This window comes from Sinohyriopsis cumingii, chromosome 19 (assembly GCF_028554795.1).
Source record: "Sinohyriopsis cumingii isolate HCF-2022 chromosome 19, ASM2855479v2, whole genome shotgun sequence".
NCBI lineage: Eukaryota > Metazoa > Mollusca > Bivalvia > Unionida > Unionidae > Sinohyriopsis > Sinohyriopsis cumingii.
The window spans coordinates 2,231,915-2,255,472 of record NC_142979.1 but is presented as its reverse complement, the minus strand read 5'-3'; the positions used below and the strand labels follow the sequence as shown (position 1 = coordinate 2,255,472).

The 23,558-nt window shown below is 36.0% G+C and overlaps 1 protein-coding gene across 1 annotated transcript in view; it reads right to left on the bottom strand.

Moving 5' to 3' along the window:
* The window catches only part of LOC149775055 (lysine-specific demethylase 2B-like), a 123,589-nt gene that overhangs the window by 53,607 nt on the left and 46,424 nt on the right, over nt 1–23,558 (bottom strand). Inside the window, exons 12-15 of the mRNA XM_089944332.1 lie at nt 20,899–20,982; nt 16,240–16,476; nt 11,370–11,609; nt 2,817–2,972 (exon numbers count right to left, since the gene is read on the bottom strand). Coding sequence (XP_089800458.1) covers nt 2,817–2,972; nt 11,370–11,609; nt 16,240–16,476; nt 20,899–20,982 — 717 coding nt within the window. The remainder of the gene's footprint in view (nt 1–2,816; nt 2,973–11,369; nt 11,610–16,239; nt 16,477–20,898; nt 20,983–23,558) is intronic.

The following is a 23,558-nucleotide window of genomic DNA, read 5'->3' as shown; positions in this document are numbered from 1 at the left end:
TGAGAATCAACAACAAAAATTTTGCATACGTGTGACAGGTGCTGAAACCAGTTGGAACAATGTTATCAATCTTTCAGGGGATAGGTAACTTGAATATAAAGGGAATTTATGCAGAAAAGCTAACAACTTTGCTAGGAAAAGCTCTTTACTGACAATTATCCCCAACGCGATTATAAAATGAGTATCTAGTCACTCAACATCCCCCCCCTGGGCCATTTTTTTAAAAATGTCCAAACTGGGATGACATCAATTATAGTTTTTAATAACTCATGGTAACTAACACCCTTGTTTGTAGTGTATGCTATTTTTCTGCATCCCACTGTGCATGAGTTGTCAAGGGAGATAATTTGCAAACACTCATCTACAAATTTTTTAATTCATGTGTAGGAGAAATAATTTTTTTATAACAATAAACAAATTACCCTGTACACAAAATTTTAGAATATACAAATATTAATAATTTTACAGATCAATAGTGCACAAAAAAATAAAAACTTACACAAATTACATAAGTTACCATACTGAGAATAAACATACAGAGGAAATAAGAGCTAATAGCCTTTCTCAAGGACACTCTGAGGCAGTCAAGCCAACTGGCCTTGGCAAGTATCAAACCAGCGACCTTTGGATAAAAAATCCAAAGCCCTACCAATTGAGCAATAGTAGCTCCCTAATAAGCATACATGTGAACCTCCCAAAATGAGGGGTGTCTACCATCCCTCCTGTCACTAACTGAACTCTCCCATGAACACAAAATTATTGGAAATTTTTGTTTTTTTCACACCTTGCTTTCAGTTTAGCATATTTAAGTAATGGTGCCTGTGATCACATGACTGTGATCTAGCTCAAGATTCTGAACCGGCTCAAGATGGGTACGACAATTTATTTGCTAATTTCAAGATGCATGGAACAATTAAAAACCCATTGATTCTGTTGGCAGGATTGGTTGGCATGAAGCTTGTCAATATGGATTATGGTACATTATCGGTATCAGGAGTAATTCTGAAAGAATTGAAGAGATTAATTGATTATGGTTGGATTTCTAAAGAGCTCAGTCAGCATAGAACAGGGTCAGATTGGCTTTGGTTTGGTGCCTTACGGCACAACAACACAAGTAGGTTATTTAATGCCAAGGCAATTGGAGTGCCTTGCTCACGGACATGCCATGGTAGCTGACCCAGACTTGCCCAATGGTATTCTTCAAACCTGCACCATTTCTGCCACAAGTCTGGCATGCTAAGCATTGAGCCATCGCACTCCCCAGTTTGGCTTCAATGTTTCAAGTTTGTTGATATGACTAAGTGTACGTTATCTCCCAATGCCAAAACAATATAATCTAAGCAACCAAAATACTACAGTGGCAAGCATGAGATTACGTGACATACAGTATATTAAGCATATCAAATATGACAACAAATATGTCTTAACTGAAACCCATGCTCGTGGAATCTGCATCAAATGTGGATAAAGACATACAAGCAGAGACCCTGTTTGCCAACTTTATTGACAAGCATCATCTTCTGTTTACAGTTGCTGATCATTTATCAGATCTAGTCTGAACTAATGCTCCCCAACTTGGAAATCTGACAAAAGTTCTCATACAAATAGAAGAAGAAAAGAACTCACATGTTACCCGAGCCATGGGTCTTCACTGGGATAATAAAGTTAAAGACATGTGCCACAAAGAAAAATTTGCCATTCTCCATGAAAATCCTCCATCTTTTAAAGTCAAAACTTCCAAATAAATTTAGCAAATCTCAAGATTTGTCAAAGCTTACTTCTTTCTTCTGCCACATGTGTGAATGAGGTAAAATACAAATAGTACTGATCATAAGACTAGAGAATTAAGTTGACAACTGCGATATGAAATACTCATCTACAATTAGGACAGAGCAAAATTCAGTGAGAGTAATAATGGAGTATACTTCTTGTGTGAACTCCCTGGATCACTTAAACCCAAGACAAATATTACATTACTGGAAGAGCCTGAACTTCCATTCTAGATTAACCTTACATACTGTGGAATTTGGAACAGACCCCTCTTGCAAAAGGAAGTGAAGTAAAGGAGTAAAGAAAAAGCTGATGCGATGGTAGGATTTTAATCTGCACCCTTTCAATTACAAATCCTGCACAGTAACTACTGAGCCAATGTGGCTCCTTTTCTGATTGGGAGGACTGGATTTGCAATGTAGTAATGGACTCCTAACATATTATAATCAGTAATGTACTGGAAGAATGAATGAATATATATATATATATATATATATATATATATATATATATATATATATATATATATATATATATATATATATCGTTATGGTTGCTCTTCTGGTAAGTAACTAAATATTTTGACATCATTGTTTTGTCAATTATATCACTGTTCATAGGGCAAGATATAAACAACATCTATAAATCTATATATAACACATTTGCAAGACAAAAATCATTAAACACTCTTCACAGTCCAAGGCTAAACAAAAGAAAATAAACTGGTCAGAAATGCACTCAATATAAGTACAGTATGTTATGAAATAGCATCAATCTGTAAAGTGGTCCATATAAATTAAATCAAAACAAATAGTTTATATTCAGTCAAGATAGGGTTTCTATGGTCATGTTATGAAAATGTATTAGTGTATTGATACAATGTGTAAAGCATCTCATTTTCTTCATGAACCTCAAAGAATTAGAAGTTTTGTTGAGTGCATATTAAATAAAGTTTCTTTGCTTCTCTTAAATATCCATTATCAGAAATAATTTGTATAAGGGAAGGACTTTTAAATTTCCATCATTTTAACTGCTAAGATACCCACCCCTACTGAATAATCCTTTATTTTGTGTTCTGGACTCTGTTTTGCGGTGACTCTCTTTCCCTCCACCACCTGATCATGTGTGTCATGCGATGGGGAGGACACACTGTAACCTTCTGCAGGGCGTAAACCTTTAGGAATTCCTTTCAAAACCCGAGGCTGGAAACATTGAGAATATTTGTTTTAATCAATCAAGAAATGTCAATGACATCCCCTGCCACAAATATACAACAAAAACTCTTTTACACAGATTTTTTTTGTCATTTATATTAAAACCTTCATTGAATTAAGAATAGAAATTGTTTCTAATATAAGCATTGAGGAGTCTAAAGCATTTTTAAATAAAAAAATCTATACCAAAAAAAACATCAAGAACTTATCAGTGTTCAAGCTGAGATTTCATCCTAGTTAAGGAAACTGTTATCTCAAACGAGACATGTTAGCGATGGTGCATTGCAAAGGGACCCTCTAATTACAGTTTTCTGAACAGTGTTAAACCGAGAAACCATGATGTCTCTAAATGACACGAAATGACTGAAACCCTGCTACTTTAAGGTCTCATCAATATAAGCAACATCCCATAATAAAGTGAAGGTAATCAACAAGGGTCATAACTCTAACCAAAATGAAGCAGATGGGACAAAACCCATTTAAGGCACATTTAGGTCAATGAAACAATGTCCCTATGGAATTCCATTGTATGTTGAAAGATTCTTCAGCTATGTTGACTGCAAGCAACATTCCAAGGTTCCATGTGAATACAAGAATGTGCTTAATAGGGGCCACAACTCTGTCCAAAATGGAACAGATGAGACTAAACCAATAAAAGACATAGGCAGGTCTATGAGATAATATTCATGCCTAACCCCATCACATGTTCACAGATTCTTTAGCTATGCAAACTCACATGTAAAGAAATCGAAGTTAATTGTCATGGGACATGACTCTTAACAAGGAGATAGCAGGATGAAGCTCATTAAAAAAGCCTGAATCTAGTTTTAAAAGGCAATTTACACACCAAACTGCATATATGTAACGATTCCTCAGCTATGTTACTTAAAAGAATGTGCTGTAGACAAGATTTAAAATTGATCGGGAGAAAAGGGTAATAAATCCATCAAAATTGACTCCGCAAGATGAAACCTTTGAAAGGCACATCTACATTTATTTAGTATTTCACATGTACCAAATGGCATCCAAGTATGTGTAAGAGTACAACAGCTATGGGGGGTTATATGATTTTGGTCTGTAATAAATTAACATAAATTGCACAAGACTGACCTGACCTGCACAATGTAATACATTCAACAATTACTTAAATCAGCACTTAATTTCTTCAAACTATTAATGAAGTTCAAATTCCTTATCAAGATGTTTATAAATCATAAGATTACCATAGATGGTATGTTATTTGCCCAATCAATGTTTAGTCGTCAATGCAGGCACAAGGCTTGATTTACTTTGGAGATTATTGACCAATGACATTGACCTTTCATTAATATATGTGGTCTTGAACTAAACTTACTTTTCCAAAGCCATTATTTTCTTATTAGGTTCACCATATCCTTAACCTCTGACATTTTAGACCCTACAATCAGTAGGTTTCTTTCTAACCCTAAGTGCAAGTCATCAATGATTTGGTCTATGAACTTATTCTAGAACAAAGGATTACATGCAAAACAGGCTTTTCATCTAGTAAAAATAACATTGACCTCAGATGCCAAAATCAATGGGTCTCCTTTTTACCAAATCTTCAGTCAAGGTTCCCTCATTTACTTACTGTGACTGTGTTCTTTGACCTTTTAACCCTAAAATCAACAGACTCTGCTGTACTCAACACTTAGGCAGGACTTAATTTACAATTTAGAAGAAAAATTGAGAGTCCAGAAAATATAAATTTTGCAAAATCTTATTTCTAGTTTTCTAGTAGCAATTTCACTTATGAGTTACTTTCAATTATTTTGTACTATAAGCTAATAGTTTTGCAGGAAGAAGAATGTGTGTGTGTGTGTGTGTGTTCGTGCGTGCATGCATGCATGCACACACACACACACACACTCATGTGCATTTTTAAGATGCAGTTGACATAAGATACCAAACACTACTTTCATTTAGATCCAGCTAGAATTCACAAGAAAGAAGTCTTTTATTGAAAACTGACATGACCATCCATTCAGGAGGAGTAGTGGTAAAATGATTTTTAAGATGGCTGATGTGGTGGCCATACTGGATATGCAAACAGCACCAATTTCATTTATAACAACTGGCCATCAGATGTTCATCACAAGAACTCTTTTGGTGAAAATCCCATATCAATATGACTTTCTGTTCAGGATAACAAGATTTTCATGACTGTTGCTATGGTGGCCATATTGGACATCAGACTGGCACCATTTTCAAGCAAACTCCACGAGACAGTAAGACTTTTAGTGACAACCCCATGTTGATGTGTATTCACATTCAACAGGAGTAGCAATATCAAAATTTTCAAGATGGCCAGTGGCCCAGCTATACTGGATGTGCAAGCTAGATTATTTTCAATTGTGTCCAACTAGATGTCACAATGAGTCTTTTAGTGAAAATACCATGTAAATATGACCATCCACAGTATATCCCCTAGGGGTGCAAGACAGAATAGAAAATCTCCTTGCTTTCAAAACTGGGGGTCACACTGAGTAAAATACAAACGTTGGTATCAAAACTGGGGGTTAAATTAAAAATTTGGGGGTCCCTGAAGCGCAAATGAGGGTAAAGGGAAACACTGCATCCATTCAGTAGGTGTTGCAATAACAAGATTTTCAAAATGATCACTGCAATGGGCATACTGGATATGCACCACATTCAATACTAGAAATCAAAAGATTTTTTGTGTGCAAAAATTCCCATGCTGATATGACCATCCATTCCAGTGAAGTAGTCATAACAATATTTTCAAGATGGCTGCTGTGTTGACCATATTGGACATTAGATTGACACATTTTTATGTAAGACAAGCTAGAGGGCATAACAAACCTTTTAGAGAAAACCACATTAGATATGACCATCCATTCAAGTGGAGTAATTAACATGGTTTACAAGATGCTCACTGCTGTGTCTATACTAGATGTGCATTCGGCAGCATTTTCAATTAGGACCAACTAGGCATCACAGTAAAGTTTTCTAGTGAAAACCCAATGACAATATCATTTTACAAAATCAGAGGGAGTAGCTATGACAAAATTTTCAAGATGTCTGCCACAATAACTATACTGGACACCAAATCATCAACATTTTCATATAGGACCAACTAGACTTCATAAGAAGTCTGTTCATAAATCCCTATACTGATATGACCATCCATTCAGGAGGATTATCAATAACAAGATTTTGACAATGGCCACTGTGGTGGCCATATTGGAAGTTTGAGCAGCACTTTTATTCATTTATGACCAACTAGAACAAGGGATGAATGTTTATGTAAAGTTTCAACATATTCCTCCAATTAGTTTAGGTAGAGTAGTGATAACAAATTTGTGCTAACAGATGTACAGATGACGGACAACAGGCTGTCATCCCATAAGCTCTCCTGGTCTATGACCAGTAGAGCAGAAACTACATGAACAGCCAAATTGTTTCTTTTACTGTTCATAACTGAAGTCTTCATGGGCACCAAAACGGGATATGAGATTCCAACAAAAACAAGAGTCCATTGAAGGGAGTGATTCCATACTGGGTGAAAAGATTTTCCATGAATTTATTACAAAATCATTTCTCCCTTTTAACTGATGATAGCTGAAACCATCTTTGATATTCTTTATCAATAACAAGATTTTTAAATCAACACTATGGTGGGCACTGGATGTCAGATTGGCACCACTTTCATTTAAGAAAATGTAGACATTATTAGAATTGTTTTGTCAAAACCCTATGTTATAATGATTATCCATTTCGGGGGAGTAATGAAAAGATTTTCATGACAGCCTTTTTCATCTAGGACCAACTAGGTATCATAAGAAGTCTATTGGTAAAAACCACATACTGATAGAGCCATCCATATGAGAATAGAGGTAACAATATTTTTTTTAGAACTCTTCTGATGAAAACTTGGTGTCAAAATGACTTTGCCTTTAAGAGGAGTAGCTAAATCAAGCTTTTCAATATGGCCACATAGTGGACGTCCTGCAACATCTTAAGATCAACTAAACATTATAATTAGTCTCTTTGTGATGATATGGCCAGTTGAAACTTCAGGACAAACAGATTTTCAAGATATTGCTGTGGCAGCCACATTAGACCCTACATCTGTACTATTTTCTTTGAGAACAAAGTAGACATCAAAAGGTGAAAACCTGATGTGAATATGACTTACCATACAAGAGGAGCAATATAGATTTTCTAGATGGCTGGTGGTGGCCATCTTAAATGTCAGATTGGCACCACTTTTATTTAGGACCAAGCAGAGATCATAAGTCTTTTAGTGAAACTCAATGTTGATATGACAAACATCCAATCAAGAGGAACAGTGATAAAAAATATTTTCAAAATGGATGCGATGGTGGCCATAACAGACATCTAAATCATCACCATTTTCATTTAGGACCAACCTGACATAATAAAAAGTCCCTTAGTGAAAACTTTATGTTAATATGACCAGTCATTTGGGAGTACTAACAATAACAAGATTTTCAAGATGACTCTCTGAAAATCCAATTGGCACCATTTTCACTGAAGACCAGCTTCATCATAATAAGTCCTTTAGTGAAAACCCCATGATGACATGACCATTCATTTGGGAGTAGTAACAATAAGATTTTCAAGATGGCTCTCTGGAAATCAGATCAGAACCATTTTAATTTTGGGGCAACTACACATCATAAGAAGTCTTTTAGCGAAAACTCCGTGTCGGTATGACCATCCATTCAGGAGGAGTAGTGATAAAATTTTCAAGATGGCTGCCAGGTTGGCCATAGTGGATGTGCATGTAACACCATTTTCAAGGATCATCTGGACCAAGGGATGAATGTATGAGTAAATTTTTATAACAATCCTCCAAGTAGTTTACGGGGCATAGAACAAACAAATTTGTGCTAACAAATGGAAAATGAACGATGGACAACATTTGACAGCAAAATGGACAACAGATCATGCCATGACTCTTCTGGTCTATGACTAGACCTGTAGAGCTAAAAATGAAATAAAATGCAAAGGATAATTAAAAAAAATGAAATTAATAGGTCATTTTCCTTGGAAGCAACTTTAGAAATTCTCATGCAAATAAAATATATAGGTATCACAATTAACAGTGATCTGAAACTGAACCATCAAACCCAATAAATATTAAACCGCTCCAATGAACTAAGTGGTTAGAGCATCTGCCTCAGATGTGGGATGTCACAGGTTTGAATCCTAATCAAGTCATACCAAAACTTATACAAATGGTACTAGCAGCTGCCTCGCTTGGCACTCAGCATTAAGGTTAGTGTTAGGACTGGTCAACCTGGTATCAGGATAATGTAAATGGGTGGGACATGATGCAACATGTATGTGGCATGATGCCCCAGTGCTAGACATCACTATAAACTGCCACAATGCAGATACTGTAGTGATATGACAACAACTGTTAAAGCTATGTTAAAAATAAAAAAATACAGGCATACACAAGAAATATGCAAATCATACTTTATGCCTATTAGTAGCTAACTTATCATCTTGCAACCAAAATGTTTAAGAACTATCTTTCAATAGGGGGACTCAGTTAAACATTTTTGGGAATACGCTTGTACGGTTTGGGACCACCGCTCCAAAGTTTTACTTGCAGAAATAAAAAAATCCCAAATCAAGCAGCCAAATGGCTACATCCAATTATGACTATACACCAGGAAGTACAACCTTGATACTGAATAAGCTGTCTTGGAGGCCTTTGCAGAATAGATTGGAAAACAGATTAATAACTCTTAACAAAGGTATAAAAAAAAAACAATACAATCCATCATGAATAAATTAAAAGATATCAACTGCTCAAATTACAAATCTCATTTTTTTCCCCAAAGAACCATCATAAAATGATATTTTTTACAACTATAATCATAAATGCAGAATCTGTAAAACCAAACTTGTGCATTTTCAAGAACATCACATTTTTCTGAAACATTTTTCTTGTATGATGTTGTGCAGTGCATTAATGTTATTATGATGCAGCACCAGATTAATCAAGACCACACATTCATGACAGGTTCATGAACAACCAGTGTTACACAATGAACAAAAACATGTTAGGGACAAGCATTTCATTATTAGGGGATAGGATTATGTGACACAAAAATCATCCAACAAAAAATACTGAAGTGCAAATGTCATCAATGGCAAGACAGCAACAGCTTTTACAGAAATGATGATAATATTGAAGTATGACCATACTTGTGAATAAAGTGTTTGGGTACAAAACAAATATCATGCTTCCTCTTGAAAATATAATGGCAGTACCCTAGCCTGCTCCAGTGGCCTAGTGGTTGGAGCATCAGCCTCAGGTGTGGGAGGTCATAAGTTTGATCCCCCGCCGAGTTATATCAATGACTCATAAAAATGGTACAAACAGCTGTCTCGCTTGGCACTCAGCATTAAGAGGTTAATGTCAGCCTGGTGTCAGGATAATGTGACTGGGTGGGACATCATGCTACATGTCTGCAGCATGATGCCCCGGTACTAGACATTACTATAAACTGCCACACTGCAGACATCGTAGCGATTGAGTAAAAAATTGTTAAAGCTACATTAAAAATCCAAATCACACACACACACCCTAGCCCACTTTTTATTATCAGAAGGTACATGTATGGTATAATTCCATCATGATAGGAAACATGCTAAACAGCTGATTCCATTGCAAAGGATGTTCCAGTAAACGGACTTCGGAGTGGGCAGGTCAGGCAATTTTAAGGCAGATTGGTCACTTACATATGCAATTTGGAATTTTGAATCATTTTCATTTGAAATGTGTAATCCAAGTACTCTGACATATATTTTGTAAAAAATGCCTTCCCTATGTTTAAATGGATCAGTCCTATAGAAATCAATGTTAAAAAAGCAAGTTTGTTTTATGTCTCAGAATTGTGCACATCTATTTTGCTGAATTTGTGTACCTTATGAAGTGAATAGCTGTCTTATCACTAAAAGCTTTATTTGCACATAAGTGCAATGTCTTTGAATGCTGAATGTTAAAAAAATTATGCACTGTAATAACTAATTTTTTTGCCGAAAAAGCCCTAATCCATATTCCAAGGGAAAGGTTAAATTGAACAGTAATTGTTTCCCAACCAGATTAAAATCCTCACTCACTTAGTCGATTACGTTTCCAATGTGTCAGTTGGTAATATAAAGCATCACCGAATCTAATTACCTACAGCAGATAGAAGGATTACTGATTGATGCCCAGTTAATATTACATGATATCAGGATTACTTACTGATGTCCTGTGAATGTAATTACATGAAAGAAGGATTACTGATTGCTGCCCAATGAATGTAATTACACAACACGATAGGAGAAGGATTACTGACTGATGCCCAGTGAATATAATTACATGATAGAAGGATTACTGATTGATGCCCAGTGAATATAATTACATGACAGAAGGATTTCTGATTGATCTCCAGTGAATGTAATTACATGATAAAAGGATTACTGATTAATGCCCAGTGAATATAATTACATGATAGAAGGATTACTGATTGATCTCCAGTGAATGTAATTACATGATAGAAGGATTACTGATTGCTGCCCAATGAATGTAATTACACAATAGGAGACTGATGCCCAATGAATGTAATTACACGACAGAAGGATTACTGACTGATGCCCAATGAATGTAATTACACGACAGGAGAAGGATTACTGACTGATGCCCAGTGCATTGTAACTATTGTTATATGATATAGATCAGCCTATGAGACAAAATCCCAATTTCACCAAAACAGGTCTTAAGGTTAAGTCTAGACTGAAGAAATCTGATTGGTCACTTTCAAATCAAACATAAATTTCAGCCTATAATAATAATAATAATAATAATATTTGATGAGGTAACTCAGTACAATATAATATTATCCAGTGAGATCTTCATGATGAGCTATTGTAAATCAGAAGAAAAGAAACAAAACAAAAATAGCCCAAAAATTTGTAAAGCAAGCTTAAATAACACTGAGTACACATGCATAAAAACACAAAGTGTAGCTAAAGTGCATTAACAAAATAAATCGGAGGGCATATGCAATTCAATTATTATGACAAATACCACCCTTTGTGATAATAGTTATATGATTTTGTTTTGAACACATAGAGATTTGTTAGGCTCGCAGACTTAAGCTGAGGTCCTGATTGAAGTTCTTTTGATTAAATCCAGGTCTGGTCACATGAATAAAACTCAAACACTTAAGAAGAGCATAACAAGAGCTGCTGACATAACTTGGCAAATACTGGTTTCATCAAACATCGAAGTTTCCATATCTTTGATTGCAGCAAACAATAGGTAAGACTTTCTCATGCAAATTATCAATGTAAAGCTAAGAACTATAATTCCACTACCTTTAACTGTCCCTGTTTCCCATCATAACAACATCTTGGACACTCCCAGCTGTTTGGTAAGTCTTCATTGATAACTCCTTCATTATCCAAATTCTCATATTTTTGGCGTAGACAGTTCAGGTGCACAATCTCCCAGCAAATGCCACACTCCATCAGTGTGGTCACACTCTCCCCAAGCTCATCTTTAACCCTTTGGTCCTCACCACAGATCATACAGACAGCAGCACTGGGGATTACCGGCTGCAAAAGAATGAAGTATGTGGATGACTTCAAACAACTGTATGTGCCAAAATGTAGGGAGAGGGCTGTAAAACTAATCTAGATATAATAATTATCTGTCAATATTGCTTTGCTTAACTTTCCCAGAACAGAACTACTCTATTTAAACTGGAGAATTCCATCCCCCCCCATAAGACTGAAAGTTCCAAAATGTCAAGAACAGAAAGAACACAGACACAGTCTACCTTCAACATCACAGGCCCATGTGCTGTTTTCATCCTCTCTTACTTGGAAGCAGACTACTTGTGGTACGTGAGAGAGGAGAATTTTATAATAGTGACAGGAAAATCACATCATTAAAATTAGTTTTACTCTAACCCACTACATTGTAACAGCACTAATGCATTACCTCTCACTACTGACACTGAAACATGCCAGTTCAGAGTAAGACTGAAGCCCTTAAGAATTGGTATACAATGATATACTCACCCTTACGGTAGAACTGTCCAACACTGTAAGATGGCAACAGATTGGGTCACTTTTTGTGGCATAACTATTATGTCTTCACTCTGATATGCAAAAGATAGAAGGTAAAAGAAGAAAGGAGTATGCAACTGCCAAAACATGGCTCTCACAACATCCTCCAGATATGAATGAGGTAGAGATCCATGAAGTACAAATAACCCTGACTTCATTTGATTTTAATTTGTACAAAGTCAGGTCCAACCCAGTGAGGGACTGATAAGCTCTCTGGATAGTTAACAACAATCCACTTGGAAATGGTGGATACTGAAATATCAGCAGACCCCTTAAGAGGTTAGGAAAATGAAACTTCTTACCCTTTCTCTCCCTTGTGAAGCAGTCAAAAAAGAAACAATGCTCAAACTGGGCAGGAGTCTATCTTGATCATCCCCAGCAAAGATACAACTGAGACTAGAGATGACAACAGGAAACAGAACTACTAAAGGAAGCTTTTTTTTTTAAAACCAGGAACAAAGTCAACAAGGGAGAGAAAAAAGCAGCAAGATAATTTAAGGGTAAATCCTAGAAAGAAGCTTCACCCACTGCTTCATAAAGAGGATTTGATTAAGCCTACAAAACACAAGTGAGATTCCATCTAGGCATTAGCATACATGTGATTCTACCAGCAGTAGGCTAAAATATTTTAAAAGTGGTCTACTGCACATACCGTTTTAAAGCTGAAATCTAAAACTTTTCAAAACTGGAAGAAAATTTATTTTAATAAAACACAAATACAGTATTTTTACATGTTCTATCAACAAATTAGAGAAACCAGACTGAACCAGGAAATGTTTGATCAATACAACAACCAGTGTGATGATGGATGGTAGAGCATATGATTAAAATTATTGAAGATTAGCTGACATGTGAATACAGCAGGCTGTTAATTGATTACCTTATTGCTTGAATTTGAAGAGTATTGGGCCAAATGCAGGATGTTTTTTTGAGGTGTCATAAGTAATAATGGGATAAAAGGTGGTCCATGATTTCTTAGCCTTTGATGAAAATCAACTGACCTTTGGCTAGAGACAAAACATGAAATTTGATTTCAGCAGATAAACTCGTTTAAGCATTTTGATTTTTTTGTCTTATTTAATTGTTACTGTATTTTTCAAGATGTTTTATTAGTATTTAAGGTCAGCTCTTACATATTTTGTTCAATTCATAGCAAATGACGAAATATGTCCTTTCTCCAAATGCTAAGAAACCACTGGCTAAGAAATATTACAAGAAGTTCAACAATACTTAGATATCAGAGTTTAAGTGTGTGCAGGCAAGTAGTCCTGAGTTTGCATTGTGTTTCAAAAGGATACAACTTCTGTATTTCATTAACTATGACATTTTCATGCACATAAATTAAGTTCAAGCCATAGCTAAAACACATCAATTAAAACTTTATTACAATTTTAAAGTTGTGATAAATTATTCAAAAGAGCATAACTGCATTGTCTATTTCAAATCTGAGTCACTCTTTACTTTTTTCATTTACTGTGGCAAAATGTGCCAAAATGATTTTGTAACTGTGCCATGAAGCCCTCAAGGTTGAGGCTCAAGAATACAACTTAAGTCCAAAACAGGAATTTCCTTCTCAGGGTAAAGTATTGGAGAGCAGGCAGTAACTTTACAGACCCAGCAACAGGAAAACTGAAGTTAGAATGTCTTAGCAGTCTGCAAAGCATAGTGTCCGGTCATTACAACATTCTAATGCTGATACAGAGAAGATATTCTATATTCTTTACAAAATACAATTTTATTCAAGTGGAAATTTGGACCAGAAAATTGTTGACAACCTGTTAAGTGCGAAGCTTAATAATCACAAAGAATGTCACCAGTGATCAGCAGACAGTGATCTTGCTAAGGAAACTAAAACTGCTGTTGGATTTTATATAAAAGTAACAATCTTTGCAGTAAACTGTAAGATAAACAACTCTTCCTTTTGAGTTAATTGACAAATTATTGAAATATATTAATTCAATATTATTGGTATTGCAACATTTTCCATCGGTTGTTGTTGTTGTTCTAGGGTTTAACGCCATTTTTCAGCACAAGATAGGCTATACATGGCGACCAGTATAACTGGTGGAGGAAGAACCCTGGAAAACCCAGGGAAGAACCACCGACCCACAAGAAGCTACTGGCAGGCTTTCCCATGTACCCACGCTAGCCGAGCCTTGGACTTGAACACACGCAGAGGTGAGAATTTTCCATCAGAATCTGAATCCAATTCATTTGCATCAACAAGTGGCGTACAAGTCTCTACCACTGAATTACTTGACAAGATCAGATAGATGCAGATCTGAGTGATCCTCTGAGAACTTAAGGGTGTTAGACAGGGCTGTCCTATAGCCCTTAACAGTAGAGACAGCGCATTCTCTCTCTGAGAACAGGAAGAGAAGAAAGACCAAAGCTGCACTTTGTGAGGGACAGCCAGGATCAATATGCATCAACCAATCACAAAACATTCTCCACTCTGCATCACTGACTTTGGATGTGGACATCTCTCAACCTGGATGATGCAGCTGGTAACTTTGCTCAAAACCTCATGCTGTCATACTGTCTGCTCGACATAAGCCAAGTGAGATGCGATAAGAACTTGTGGGTTGCTGTGATGATGAGACATACACACCACCCCGGCTGAGACAAAAGGTCCTTCAACTGAGGTAATGTCCTGGACAGATCTACCAACAGGTCAAGCAGACCTTTAAACCCTGATTATTAGGGCCACAGAAAGGCTATCAAAAAGAGCTGAGCAGGGAAAGTCCTTTGTGGAGCGCTTGTGAAATCATTCTGAAGGGTCAGAAGGTATAAATGAACAGATGATCCCACCCTAGTCTGAAGATGTACACTGCCCAAGCCTCTAATCTGGTACAGAGGAAACATAAAAGGTGAGCTTGTTGTTCACTCTTGTCATGAACAAGCCCACTAAGGGTCTCCACCACTCTGAACGGGGACTTACTTGTGCAGAGACCATTCCACTGGACTACCTTGCTTCTCCTGGTCATACTGTTGGTCTGAATATTTTTCTTGCCACAATACGGTAAGCACAGAGGAAATCCCCTCTGAGACTGCCCAACAAAGGTGGATTGAAACCTCCATACAAAAAAATGGCGCATGTGCACCTCCTTTCATCCAAGGTATGCTATTACCAATATGTTGTTATATAAAGAGTCCGTACTTGGTCCACACACCCCTGTACAGCTAAGACTACTGCTCTCCATTACAGATTGTTTATGTGAAGGGTAGCTATTTCCCAGGACCATGATCCTTCAGGAACAATCCCTCTGAGCTTTACGTGAGCATCTGAACCCAAAATTGACTCATCAGTGTAAGAGTTAAGGAGTGCGGTTTGGTGGCATACTTTGGAAATCTGGACAGAAAGTAGTCCCAACTGGCCTACCACCTTGAATGAAGATGAAAACCTGGTCAGAGTGAAAACTGGGCATGCAGGGAATCCTGTGCAGTCTCCAGTTTGCCAAAAAAGTGAAACTGGAAAGGATGCAAGTAAAGTCTTAACAAGGAACCAGGTATGATGTCGAGTTCAAGGTCCCCATAAGGGATAGGTAAAGGCAAGCCTACAACATCTTAGCTTGAACAGCCACCAAAATAGCCAGGATTCTGTCTCTCTTGTTCAGTGAAGCACAAGCTCACCCTAGATTGGTCTGTAAGATTATCATCACAAAAACAAAATCATGTTAATGGATTAGCTCTAATTTCTCCAGTTTAGAATTAGTTCTAGCCAGGTCATTATTATTCTTTTGCATTGTTGATACAAAGTACAATACAGTCATCACTTGGAATACCTTTGGCATGCATTTGGATTACTTGGAACTACTGGAGCTAATAGAACTTTTAGGATTTTAGGAATTTATTCACCATACTGAAAGTTATTTTTAATTCTTTTACTTTGTATTTTACGACAATAAATTAACATTTTAAATGATATAATACACTGAAATGAATTCGTCTCCCAAATCATGACAACCACTGGCCATATTATCTCTAAGTATTCAGTTTTATATCTAGTATTCTGAAATCTTGAAAATGACATATTGTTCACAGAGCATTTTGTGGCCTGCATCAAATACAAAACTTGTCAAGATTGAGGCAAAAGAGCTGGAGGAGTACTCACTGCAAGACACTGTCGGCTAATACATGACTGCTTCATTCTACCTGGCCCTCCATACTTCTTCATGTCTTTGCAGTAGTTACATTCCCCACAATCTGTCCTTGTGCATGGTTCACACTTCTTACAACGGGTACGTCTCCGTCGAATACTGGAAGCACCTGCTTTATCTCCCTTGGCATTCTTGATTTTCATACCAGTCCCCATGGAAAGTTTGTCCTTCTGTTTCATTTTGAGAAATTTCTGGAATAAAATTTGATGATGAACAAAATTATATTTCAAGATGGACATTTTATTTCAATACATTTTTATTTTAAAAAAATTATAAATAGAACACAGATTTCAAACCATTGACTGAAATGACCTAAATGCAAAACACTGTTGTGGTGAGGCATAAAATACAAACAACAATAAATTCGAATTCAGCCTATATATACACACAATACATATTGTGTACTTTATGTGTATCAAATTTACAATGTATATTAACTTCAAAAATACACATTTTGAAAGGAAAAACATGTTTATTAAAAAATGAATTAAATTAATTGATGAAGAAAGAATTAACATTAATAAAACAGACAGAAGATAAAGCACTATTACAGTTGATTTAATTAACATTATTAAATTTTCCAATGAGATGCATTAAACATTAATTCCACCAACTAAAGCACCAAGCTATTCTAGCTTTAAATAAAATAAGCCATATCTTTGGAAAAAAGAAATTTTTCCACCCACTGGAATTTTTTTCAGATGTTTTTTCTTTGAACTACATGCCTCTGAAAATAGTCAAACCAGTCACTAGTGGCCATTCATGTGAAAAGACAAAACTGTCCTTTCCACAGGTGACCACTGCACATAAGTTTACCTTTTATAAATGGCTTTTAAACAAATACAATGCATGAACACTCTTTATTATAATTGCTGTTATTATTATTATTATTACATTATCAATATTGTTTCATATGCACTGTACAATACAATCATAATCATGGGTATATGTTTTCTCCCAAATTTATATTCTGCACTTGATTACTGTATCTCACTCACTTTAATCCATGCTATAAAAGAAATCATCACCAACTTAAAAAATAACCCCATGTAAGCTGGTTCATGATGTAAAAACAAGCTCAAAAGACGTGGCTAAGGTAAGAAGCCTGTGATGAACATGAAATCAAAAGAAACCAAATTCACTGTAACCCCAGCTGAAACTTCACCTGACTTTACAGACCATTCTGAATAATGATTGACCTCTGACCCTAATGATAAGGGATATAACTAATATCCAATTTCAAAGATGAACTTTATTCTTCACCAATAGCTTTAGGGGCCCTGAGTGGCCGAGTGGTCTAAAGCGCTCTCCGTTACGGATCACTGCCATCTCACCTCTGTCTGCGTAGGTTCGAGTCTCGGATTCGGCCAATGTGGATATGTGAGAAAGCTTGCCAGTAGCTTCTTGAGGGTCGGTGGTTCTTTCCGGGGTTTTCCCGGGTTCTTCCTCCACCAATAATACTGGCCGCATGTATAGCCCATTGTGTGCTGAAAAATGGCGCTAAACCCTACAACAACAACCACCAATAGCTTTACTTCAAAGGCAAATAGATGATATTTAACGATAAAAGTATGATTACTGTAGCAGCGTATTATCACTTACATTAAAGCAATCTACAACTCAGTTTTTATGATATTACAATAATTTTCAAAGCATTTATTCTGAAACTTCATTATTGTATTTTGGAGATATTAAAGTTTGGTGTAGTGGTACCTATGATTCAAATCCAAGAGATGTACTTCATTCAGTGCAAGAGCAAACCTTCAATGTACATGTGGCACCATTATGTACCCTAACCTAAATATAAGCATTGAACCAAACCCAATTGTTGTTCATTTTTGTCATACTGCAATCACACCTTAATTAGTTAGGTATTTACAATTTCAAGGCGAAATAAAAATGTAATTACAGGTGCACTAATAAAATTTTCTATAAACAAATAATATTTCAACAGCAAAAGGGAGAAGTACTGTTATAGCAACCCAAAAATGCAAAATTCTTGTCATCATCTGATCCAATTATACATAAATCTGAATTAGGCGGAAACAATAACAGACAATTAAATAAATTTATTGACTTTTCAAACAGATTATATTAACCTGCAACATTTTCAATTATATTCATACATGCCAACCCTGAGTGAGGATACATGTAATTTTTGCTAATACAGTAAAACCTGTTATGAGCAACCTGCTATGAGCGACCACCTCTCACTTATGACTACCATCATAATACACCAATCGATTTTATTATATAAATGCACTGTCACGAGTGACTACCTGCTGAACGTGACCTGCAAACCACAATGTCTTGGCAATATATGCATTTCAACACTGCTATGGATGACCGCAAAAAAAATTTTTAAAAAATGGGATAAATTCCACTGACCTTTATTTAATTCTTGTAACAAGTGCAGTGTTCTATATTTTAAATTATAACGGGACTAAAGTAAACAAAGATTGTACCAGCACTTAGCCTGGTTCCTGGCAATTATGTAGCTACTGCCCATATGTATAAGTAGGTCAGCAGACCACTCTATCCATTACTATGAACAACCATATTGTGAGAACAGTAATACACCACTGACCTTTATGTAATCATTTGTAACAATGATCACTTAAATAGTAAAGATTATTCTGATTGAAACAAACATAAAAATAAAAAAACAAATAAAAGAGTCTGGCTAACAGTTTGTAAATTTGGCAAGTCAAGGATATAGCCACAGATGTTATAGACCATAAACCAGGCTAATGCACGTCGCAAACTGCCATTGTAGTGCCCAAGTTAAGGCAGTGGTCTTGTACATTGTTTTTCCATATTGCCTGGGGGTGAATAAGGTCTTTGTCTATTAAACCCTCAAGAGAATTGTTACCAGGATTTGATTGATAGTGTTAAAGCCTTGCGATGTTGTTGCTTTTTTTCTCTGATGCTACAGTGATTACATTCCACACCATGCTGTCGTCTATTCAAGTTGGTGTGACCAGGTTACACAACTTCTTGACATAGTTAATCCCAATATATCTTCTGTGAATTAAGCAGCTGACTTCTGTCTCTGAATAAATGATTCTGTTTCTGGAGGAGATTATTATTTCTTTTTATTTCATTAATTGTTGGCTATACAATGCACATGTATAGATTTTTCATATTTTCCCAAAGTCTATTCAAAACTGTCTTTACAGTTGATATTACAACTAAGCACTGATAATGTTAACACCTAGCACCTTAATAGCTATGACAGAACCTCAGACTAAGAAGAGACAAATTTTAATTCTGGAGAAATAATTAATGTAACTGAAATAAGTGAAAAAGAGCAGACCACTCACAAAATAGTGGTTTAAACGTCAGTATATATTTAGGGTGTTATAAAGGACAAAGAGTAAATCATAAACGATTTCATATGCTAATACATGTACATGTGATCTTCCAATGTAAATGTGATTCATGTTTATTGATAAAGGTATAGCTTTACTGTCATATAATTTTGTTTTCAGATAAATGCATACAATATTTTAGCAAGAACTATTTACAATGAGTAGAATATATGTACAGTGATTGTAGTTATTATCATTTAAATAACTGTGAAACTGGACCTTGGGAACTGGTCTTTTTGTAAGAGATGACCTGTCTTGAGAGACCTTTTTTGTTCACAGAGGAGTGATCTCTCGTAACAGGCTTTACTGTAAAAATTTGAAACAGATTTAGAACTTACAGCATGCATCTTGTGATATCTTTTCTGACTTGTGGGTTAGCTTATACACAGATCATGCACTTTTTAATGTTTTTAGCTATCCAGTGGAGGGGGCAGCTTATACACAAACAAGCTTATATGCAAGAATACACAGTAAAAGTCTGAGTTGACAAGATTTATCAGTAAGTAAGCACTTGTGGAACACCTCCCTGATAGATACAAAATGCAAAAAGGAACTGTCAAGCAAATATGGGGAGAAAAGTCCTAATACGACAAAAGCTGAATCTAATTTGTCACATGTTCTTGTTCTGGTGATATAAATACATGTTATGTTTCATAAAGATATCTCTAGCAGTTCTGAAAATTCAACAGATCAATGTGATGGATGAATGGATGAACACAATTTATAATAAAAATAAGGACAACTGGTACAATTTTAATCATCAGATTTCATTTTTTTTAAAGGACACAATCTCTAGCCAGGATACAAAAAAGTTCATTTTCCAGAAGCTGTATCAAAGAATTCAGGAAACATTAAATAGCTTAAGTATGTGACACAAGGACAGACAAGTTGACAAGTGTATCAAATCAAACTTCAACTGTTTGTGGTGGGGAAGGGGGGGGGGATTATGACCAAAGACTGCAATGAAAAAGAAAAAAAATTCTTAACTGCATACAGATTCACCAACACCTTAACTGGACAGTGACTTGACTCAAAATCTGATCAAGATGTGATGTTCAGATGGACTGAAGGCTGGACAAGAGTTCAACACAAGATAAACTACCACTACATAAAAAGCAACACAAACCAGAAAGGGGATCTTTTTTCCACCTGTTCCTCAAGTAACATGGGAATATGGACACGTGCATTATTTTTAATATTTTCCACCTAAATTTACCAATGTTGTTGATGTCAATCCCTTACCTTTGTATCTGGAGACCAGACTAGAACAGGTTCACCTGTGACTGCCAAGACTGGGTCATCATTTTTGTGTATCTCAAGCACCTTCTGTAATGTAAATCAGATTACTGTTTAAAGTGTTTCGCCTTTATATTAAACCCCAAGGGCTTTCAGGTGTAGAAAAGGCATACATATTGTACAAAGCAACTAATGTAGGCAGCAAACTTAATGACGCAGACCAGACTCGTGACTAAACAGATATAGTTTGATCTTATCAGAATCGGTGCCGATCTTTAAGCATGACATACCAACAATTTTATGAACCTATGGCTTGCAGTACTCACAAAATATTGTTAATATGTAGTTTGATAGGGGGAAGTAAAATTAACTTCTCATTTAATAATTAATTGTTGTTATTACATTGACCTATCCAGTCGTCTAATGGTCACAGCATCCGCCTCAGGTGTGGAATGTCGTGGGATAAAAAAATCCCAGCCGAGTCATACCAAAGACTTTTAAAACTTGTACTAACACCTGCCTCGCTAAGCACTCTGCATTAAGAGGTAAGTGTCAGGACTGGTCGTTCTGGTGTCAGGACAATGTGACTGGGTGGGACATTATGTCTGTGGCATGATGCAATATGACTGAAAAATTGTCACACACACACACTCTTATTGCATTGCCATCTTTTTCCTGGTGCTAATATCCAGTCCAAGGTGAACAATCCCTTCTCCAATTGTTGGTCTGAAATAATAAACATGATCTGATACCTCTGCCCACTTCCATCATTTGGAATATCATCATTCTTTGACTTGGACTGAGACTGAAAGGACATCAGAGCAGGGAGGGAGGGAGCATATTATGTAATAATAGCTGAATTTGATGGGAGGAGGATGACATAAAGATAAGCTGTAAAGTGAACTTGTCATTTAAGGAGGATGCTCTACTGCAGACTGGAAGATATCTTAAATGTCTGGACCTAAAGTGTAAATGCCTTTGCTCTAGTACAAGACTAATTTAAAGTAGAAGGAACAGAGGGTGGTGCGAGATCTCCAGAAGGCAGTGTTTATGACATCATCCAAAGAAGAATGATTAAAACATTCCCAAGATGCAGCTATAGCCATGATCTCAAGTACTTTGATTCTCATAAACGACATCTCTTTATCAAAATTACACAACCTCAAGAGCCTTTTGCTGTGCTCCCGCAAAACCTAAGGTCTTCAACATAAATAAGTGCCCAAGACTACTGATATCAGGGTGGAGGGACTCTTCTGGCAGCTAGATCGCGATTCCAAAATGGCTCCTTCATGACTTCATTTACCCACACCTGGAGTTATATTAAAGGAATGAAAGAAAATGCTAAATAATTTTTTCTTTACCACAACAAGTTTAGGGTTGGTAATAATTACATCAGTTGCTAAGAGAGGGATTAACAAAAAACAATGAAGCACAGCTTCATTAGCAAGGTACTCAAAATCCCAAGATTTAAAGAAATAGGACAGATAAATGAAATATGCAAGAGTTGGGAAAATATCTATTACAACACCAAAAAGGCTATAATTAGATTCAGCATAAGACTACTGAGGTGATGAAAAACTTGGAGCACCCTCAGACATATCAGAAATACACAAAACACAAGGAAAAGAATGATATTTCAAATGACAAAGTAATTAAGATACCAGACTGGTTTCATGTTTATTCCAACCTCCAATTACAAACATAATGAAATATTCATCTTGGGCTGTAGACTAGCAATATAAAAAGAGATAGAAATGCAATAAATTTTATATTTCTACGCCCCTATTCCAATCCAGAAATGCATATATGTATGTCATAATCTTATCTGTTTAATGTAATAATTACACAATACTTTATATAAATTTAGATGTATTTTAAAAATTAGACAAAAATGTCATTAAATAAAACTCACTGCCAATAAAAGTGCCCATCAATTTTATTTACCTCTGCTATTTACTTCTAGGTATAGTGCTTCCATTTTCATACAAGTCCCAACAACCCATATTATTTGTGCTGTACATTTTTGGTTTTCTGTAAATACTGCAGCAATAAAAGTTCTGATATGATTTGTATTGCCTCTTTTGCAAGCCAGATCTATTTCTTTGTGATATTTCCAGATTTATATATCAGTTCTAAAGCACAAGCTTGTAAAGTCAGCACCCACTTTGTTTTCCCTCAAGAAAACTTCTTTGATCAGGACATGTATCTGACCAATATTCAGTGCCTCAGTTGATTTCCATATTCAGTTAATTGTGGGTAGGTGTTTTGTTCGTTTCACAACTCTCTGTGATCATGCCACACATTTAATACCTCTTCATTTGTGGCCACCCTTTTAACTTTAATTAGGTCATGCAGAGTATACAATTTCAGCCTCACTACAGCACACTCTCTACATAAATCTTGCCCGGTTTTCAGAAATGTGAGTGTTCTGTTAATCACACTGTCACTTGATTATCTCACTTCCAGAAGTGATCAGCTTTCAATTTTAGAAATATGGAAAGACAACAGAGCATTCCAAATCAAGGTTATGCCCCTTGCATCGAAAACTTAAGAACCGTGCTGGTCCTTACATTGTTACTTTCTCCAACACACCTAAATTGACAACTAGTAATCCTATGAAGACTATGTGTGCAGCCAAGCACCTATTTAGACTAACCCCTCCATCC